The 6,878-nt window shown below is 51.8% G+C and overlaps 1 protein-coding gene across 1 annotated transcript; it reads left to right on the top strand.

Moving 5' to 3' along the window:
* The first annotated feature begins 508 nt into the window (after window positions 1–508).
* THAP11 (THAP domain containing 11) lies at window positions 509–6,506 on the top strand. Its single transcript, XM_074202176.1, has one exon. It carries the CDS (start codon window positions 572–574, stop codon window positions 1,406–1,408), a length of 837 nt encoding a protein of 278 aa, XP_074058277.1. The 5' UTR covers window positions 509–571; the 3' UTR covers window positions 1,409–6,506.
* The last annotated feature ends 372 nt before the right edge of the window (window positions 6,507–6,878 follow it).

Raw genomic sequence — 6,878 nt, 5'->3', positions numbered from 1 at the left:
GGGGCCGCGCCCAGAGCTGTAGTGCCCCGCCCCGGCGTGGGGGGCGGGGCGCGCGGGAAGCGGTGCACCCTGGGAAAGGCAGTTCCCGCGCGGCGCACGGCCGCCCGCAAGGAAGCCCGGGTTCGCCTCTCCGCAGACGCCTCTCGTTCCGCCGGCCGGAGCCGGAGCGTCGCCCCGGCGGAACGTCACGGGGAGGGCTTCCCCCACCCCCACCCCCACCCCCACCCCGGACGGGCGGCGGATCGTTCTGACCTCACCTCCGGCCTCGACCCCGGAAGCAGTGCGGCCAACGGCGGAAGCGCGCGGCGCGGTGCATTGTGGGGGGCGTAGTCCGACCTCCCGGGCGCTTCTCGGTCGCGGCCCCGGGACCGACGCCGACTGAGTGACAGGCTCCGGTGGCTGCGGGGGCCGCCGGCGGGGCCGTCGGGGAGCGGCGGCGGCGAGGCCCCGGCCGCGCTCGGGGCGGAGCGGGGCGGCCGACGCCCGGCCGGCGGCGGGGGGCGGGGGGCGCGGGGTGTGGGGGTGGGGGTCCGGGCGGGGGTCCCGAGGCCCCGGGCCGGGGGCCGGCGCGATGCCGGGCTTCACGTGCTGCGTGCCGGGCTGCTACAACAACTCGCACCGGGACAAGGCGCTGCACTTCTACACCTTCCCCAAGGACGCGGAGCTGCGGCGCCAGTGGCTGAAGAACGTGTCCCGCGCCGGCGTCAGCGGCTGCTTCTCCACCTTCCAGCCCACGGCCGGCCACCGCCTGTGCAGCGTGCACTTCCAGGGCGGCCGCAAGACCTACACGGTGCGCGTCCCCACCATCTTCCCGCTGCGCGGCGTCAACGAGCGCAAGGCCCGGCGGCCCGGCGGCGCGGCGGGGGCCGCCCGCAGGAGGCCGCCGCCGCCCGCCCCGCCCCAGCCGCCGGCCGCCCCGCCGCCGGCCGCGCCGCAGGCGTCGCTCGTGTCGGCCTCGGCCGCCGTGCTGCTCACCCTGCAGGCCGCCGTGGAGGCCGGCCCCGCCGCCGCGCCGCCGCAGCCGCCCGCCGGCGACGACGCCAAGCCCATCGACCTGACCGTGCAGGTGGAGTTCGCCGCGGCCGACGGGGCCCCGGCCCCCGAGCTGGCGGCGCCCGCCCTGGCCGCGCCGGCCCCCGGGCCCCGGCTGGTGGTGGTGGGCGAGGAGGGCTTCCCCGACACGGGCTCGGACCACTCGTACTCCCTGTCCTCGGGCACCACCGAGGAGGAGCTGCTGCGGAAGCTGAACGAGCAGCGCGACATCCTGGCCCTGATGGAGGTGAAGATGAAGGAGATGAAGGGCAGCATCCGCCACCTGCGGCTCACCGAGGCCAAGCTGCGCGAGGAGCTGCGGGAGAAGGACCGGCTGCTGGCCATGGCCGTCATCCGCAAGAAGCACGGCATGTGAGGGCCGCCCGGGCCGCCGGCACCCCCTCCCCGGACTGGGCCGGGGCCGGCCGGCCACCCTGGCTCGCCGCCCCTGGCCCTCAGACTCTGACGTTACTGTACTTTGGGGGGGGCGGGGGCCTGCGGGGGCCGGGGCCCCCCACCCACATTTTGTGCATCGGGCACGCCCGCTGGTATGCCCCGGACCCGCTCCCTGCTTCTGGAACTCTTTTCATGACCATAGGATTTAAAGCGATCACTGTTTGGAACTCATCCTTAGGGGTTACCGGAAGCAGATGCGGGGGACTTGCCCTTGGAGTTGATCGGAGACGGTCCCTTTCTGTGTAGTGATAAAGGCAGAGTTGGGACCCGGGTCCCAAGAAGCATCCAGTGCTTATTCCCCTCCTCCTCCTCCTGTTCCTCCTCCCTTCAGCTTTTCCTATTCCTATCCCAGTTTTGGACTCTGATTCCAATGGGGGGGGGAGAGATGAACTGGAGTCAGATCTATTAAGTTTCTCTGGGTGGTGTAAGCAGGATGTTGCCCTCTCTATCTTCTTGGCTGGCAGTTTGTCTTTTAAGGGGGAGCTGGGTAACCTTTCTAAGGTAGACCCAATTTGCCAGGGACTTGGTTTTTTTTTTTTAAACCAAAAAAAAAAACCTGTCCTGGTGATATGTTTGCTACTGGTTACAAAAAATTATATTTTCTGTACAATTAGACTAAAGTTTTCACTGTGTCCTGTTTGGCAAAGCAAATTAAAATGTAAGGTTTTTATTTGGGTTTGGGGATTTTTATTTTTAAAGAGGGATGAATCTGTCCACAAAAGTTTCTATACTAGGACCCTAAATATTACCTAGAGATGCCAAAGGTCTCATGGGAGGGTCGTTTGGCATAGGGAATAGAATTCCCAGTCCATCTTGGGGGTATGGTGTTGGAGGATTTCAGAACAGAACTCCAACAGAGAGAGGGAGAAAAATTTTTTGGTAAAAGGGAGGAAAGGCCTTTTGCCACAGGGCATACAGCATTGGACTTAAAGTCAGTCAGTCATGGGTTAAAACTCCAGCTGACACTAGGTGTGTGTGGCTTCCTCTTCCCAAATTACTTCCCCTTTAAGCTTTAGTTTAAAATATTGCACAAGGTTATTGTGAGGAAAGTGGTTTGTAAACCATAAACTACTACAGACATGAGAGTTATTCTTAGAAGGTGACTTATCCGGCTAATCAGTAGTCAGGGCTTTGACTTTTTTTCCCTGGTTGGGATCCTAACTGTGTTTTATTCTCCAAACTCCTGGCTTTGCTCATTCAACAGTCTTCTCTGAGGAGGTATACTCTTAAGTAACCTAAGTCCTTCACAGATTTATGGGCTTTTCAAACATTCTCCCTATGTTTTTCCTTTAACAGAGAAGAGCCTGAAGTCCACAGGAAAGATCAAATGAAACCGAGGCTGAAGACCTGTAGGCCTTGATCTGAAAGGGCTTTGATTTGAGCTTTTAGCTTTCTGTTCAATGAGAAACTGGCAGGAGAGCCACTTCAAAATGGTTGCAGATTTTCTTTTTTACTTTATTGCCTTTTATTGTTGATTTTCTTTCAACCCTTTATGACAGTCAGGTGTGGTCCTGATCTTGACTGTAGATCTTTCCCTGTCCCAGAGTTAAAAAGGCCTTGATTTGAAAAACTCCCTGCAATCCTGTCTGGGAGGCATAAAGTACAAGCATTAATTCATTTATCAGAGGAGAAAACTGACCTGATCACACATTTGTAATCACACATTTAGTGTCAGAGCTGGAATTTATACTGGATTTGCATTTAGAAGAGCTGGGTTCATCTGGGAATGAGGGTGTTCTTTCAGCAATTCCTTGCATTTCTATAAAACTTTTGTCATTTCTAAACTATTACCTTATCCCCTTTGACCCTCATCAAATCTGAAATATCCTTTTTGAGTAAGTCATTCTGAACGAGAGCCCCAGGTCTCATTTTTATTCTTAGCAAGCAAAATCCTGTAGAAAAAGCAAAAAGCTTAACCTCATTTCTAATCTTAAAAACAAATCAATACTGTGAAATTCAGTTGGGTGAGGGTTAAATCTCTTTTGTTTTAGCCTCTGCTTATTTTCACTTAAAATATGACTTCTGTAAAATGAAGAGCAAGATGTTGGATATGAGAAAAGCACTGGATTTGGGAGAGTAATAACCTTGGTTTGGATCCCATAAAGCAGTGTGGTCAAAAAATACAGTGGGGGAGGGGGGAGAAGCAGAGACTAAACTGTACAGAAGGCTCTCTACAGATCACAGCTTTACATAGAAAACCACACATTAATGTTTGCATCGATATTTTATTGAAGTTTTAAGTATTTCCCATTTATGTTTTAATCTGATTCCTGCTGCACTAATGCTAGTTTGACACCTTTGTTGATGAGAACCTAGTTTTGAATCCTGGTTCTACTCCTTGCTATCCCTATCCCTCCTACCCCCCCCCTAGGTTCTGGGGCAAATCACTTTCCCTCCCTTGGTCTGTTATTTCCCATCTCAAATGAGAGGGATGGGCTAGATGACTTCCAAGGACTCTTCCAGCTCTTTAATCTCATCTTCCTGCCTTTAGATAATGGGTAGGGCGTAGAAGGGTGGAATGAAAGCCTGTGTGAAGGAAGAGCTGTGGTGGCTACTCTGAAACTTCCTTTTAGGTTCTTTTTGTCTCTCTGCTGCCCTTTCAACATCCTAGCAATTCTAGTTGGAAAACTTATTAATAGATCATTTGGATACATACATATAGGCAAGCGTTGACTCAGTGGCAGAAGAGAGTGAGTGATAATTCTGGATGGAATGAATTCCAATATTTTAGTTTTGGATTTTTTTTCCATTTTAAATAACAAAAGGCTTGTGTCCCACTCCTCCTTGTACAGCTTTTTTTGCCTTTGGAATCTCAGCCTGGAGAGATCATTAAAGATTTCTAAGCAGAATCTGGATAGTTGGTGCTAAGGATGTAGAGCTGATATCTGAAGCAGCAGCACTGCCTAGTCTAGTGGATGTCTCCACTTTTGTGCTGTGGGGCCCTGTCTTCACTGGTTTAATCTCACAGAGGGACCTTTCCAGTTCTAAGACTAGTTGACATATCTGCCTTTTTGTGATAAGCAAAAGAGGGGAGTTGAGGGGAAGGAGTCAGGGTAGTAGGTGGGCAAAGGCAATTGATCCTTTTGTTGTGGGTCTGAGGCTCCAACCTTCACTATCTCATTCTTACCCTCATGGCATTTTCTGTTCAAACTGGGTGTCCAAATGTCACAAGTTTATCCTTTTTCCTTTTGTTCCCTTGCTTGGTTTTATGAATCCCTTTGCTATTGGTTTAATCTAGGCACTTGAGATGCTTCTGCTAAAAACAAAGTGGCTTTGGGAGCTATTTATCTTCAGTAGCTTCATGTCGTAGATCAGGTTGAGTCAAAGGAACCAAGGAAGCAAGACCCAATACAACACAACTCTGGCTCCAGATGTAGCTCTTTGCAGTAAAAAATACTGTCTTGCCTATTAGTTCTTTACAAATCTTAACATTCTGTGTTCCAAGATAGCTTCTAATTCTGATATTCCATGTCTGTGGAAAACCTTGGCACTTCATCCTCTTGGTGGGGAGAAGTACCCAGGGAAGAATTGAATGAGCCTCTGCTACTACTGGGCCTCTACAAACTGTTGTCTCTGCACATTTCTCTCCTTGTTAACTTTGCTTTTGCCAGAAGCCCTTCTCCCTGATTAGTAAAGGGAAGAGGACACAAGGCCTCCTAATAGCCTAGTAGTTTGGTGTCACGGAGTCCTGGTCTCTGATGTTATCCTCTCCTGAAATTTGGAGAGGAAAGGAATAATATGGAATAGATGATGGGGGGATTCTCAGTCCAGTCATTTCCCTATGTACGTTTAACCTCTGGTGGGACTTGTTTGCCCTACTCTCCTACACCAGGGCTTTATAAGGAAAACTCTGGATAAGACCACTCCTAGTTCTTTTGAACCAAGGGAAGGAGATTAACATCACAGCTGTTACCTTAATATAGCTGTGACCTCAAGACCTAGGTTGGACGGCATTGATACTAACAAGAGAAAATAGGAGGCAATTAGGTAGATCTGCAATTTTTCTTTTTCTTGCTTGGACTTTAGTGACATGGAACAAATCATTTCTTCCCTTTGAGCTTGTTTCCTCACCTGGGCTAATATTTGAATTAACTGCATTTACCTCAGAGTTGTGGGGAAACCATTTGTAAACTTCGAAGTGATTTATGAAAGTGCAGTTATATGTAACATTAGGAATTTAGATCAAATCATCTTCAGATACCTTCTAGCACTAAAACTTACTGGGGGGGGCAGGAATCTCAGAGGGAAACTAGGAGAAATACTCTGCTTTACCTATTATGGCAAATGATCAAGGCTTCCCTTTACATTCTTTCTGACTTTGAGGTGAATTCTCTGCAATGAAGGGACATTATTCATCAGTTGGCCTTAGTCTTTCCCATTGGATATCTGTAGGCTCTTCTATGCTAGCGAAGATTATAGAAAATCTCCCAATATCCGTTCGGTTTTACTAGCTTGCAAAATTGAAAAAAGTCTTTATTTGCTTTTTAGGAAGTGGTGGTCATATTATTTCCTGTTCACAAAGTATCCCAACTGACATAGAAGCAGAGTCTCCCAGCCAATTATTATATTCTCTAAATGTAGGGAAGTGTGTGTTCTGGACCTCTTTGGCAGTTTAGTGAAGTCTACGGACTCCTACTTTACTTTTCAGATTTAATTTTTTTTTTAAGGCAGTGGGGTTCAGTGGCTGTCTGAGGTCGCATTTGCACTCGGGTCCTCTTGACTCCAGGGCCTGTGCTCAATCCACTGTGCCATCTAGCCGCCGCTACTTGACTTTTTAAAATCAAAATTGAAAGAAGTGATACATTTCACTTAGAGATTAGTTTTTTCCCCCAAACAAGGCTGAACTCCCTGTTGGGAGCCCAGGTTCACAAAGGCTGTCCTGGAGCGCTCGTGATCAGTGACCCAGGGGGTGGAGCTGGGTTCCAATCCGCATCCACACGTAGGTACGGGGCCTGGGGCAGTTTCGTCCCCTGTGCGCCCCCCACCCCGCACCGGACGCACATCCAGAGCGTGCTCGGGGCTTGGGGGTCGGCCGTCGGCACCGGAGGGGACCCCAATCCTGCCGTGGGCCGGCTGGCCAACCTTGAAGAAATGAACCGGCCGGCCTCAGTTTCCTCGACTGCAAAATGGGGGGCTTGAGTGGCCCTTCGGCCGCCCCCAAAGGACTAGAATGGGCTTTCCCCGGCAGAGCCCGGGGCGGGGAGGCTCCTGAGGCCACGGGGTGGCCCGGGCTGCAGACCTCCGCGGCGCTCCGGGAGTTTGGACCGACTCCTGGAAGGCGCCAAGGCGGAAAGTTCCCGAGGTCCTCCGCTGCCCCACAATGCCCCGGGGTCGCGCCGCGCCTGGCCTCTTCCGGCTCCCTCCCCGTATCTCCTGGGTAGGGAGCCTGC

The sequence above is a fragment of the Macrotis lagotis genome, chromosome 1 (genome assembly GCF_037893015.1).
Source record: "Macrotis lagotis isolate mMagLag1 chromosome 1, bilby.v1.9.chrom.fasta, whole genome shotgun sequence".
NCBI lineage: Eukaryota > Metazoa > Chordata > Mammalia > Peramelemorphia > Peramelidae > Macrotis > Macrotis lagotis.
This window is presented reverse-complemented; position numbering and strand designations above follow the sequence as displayed.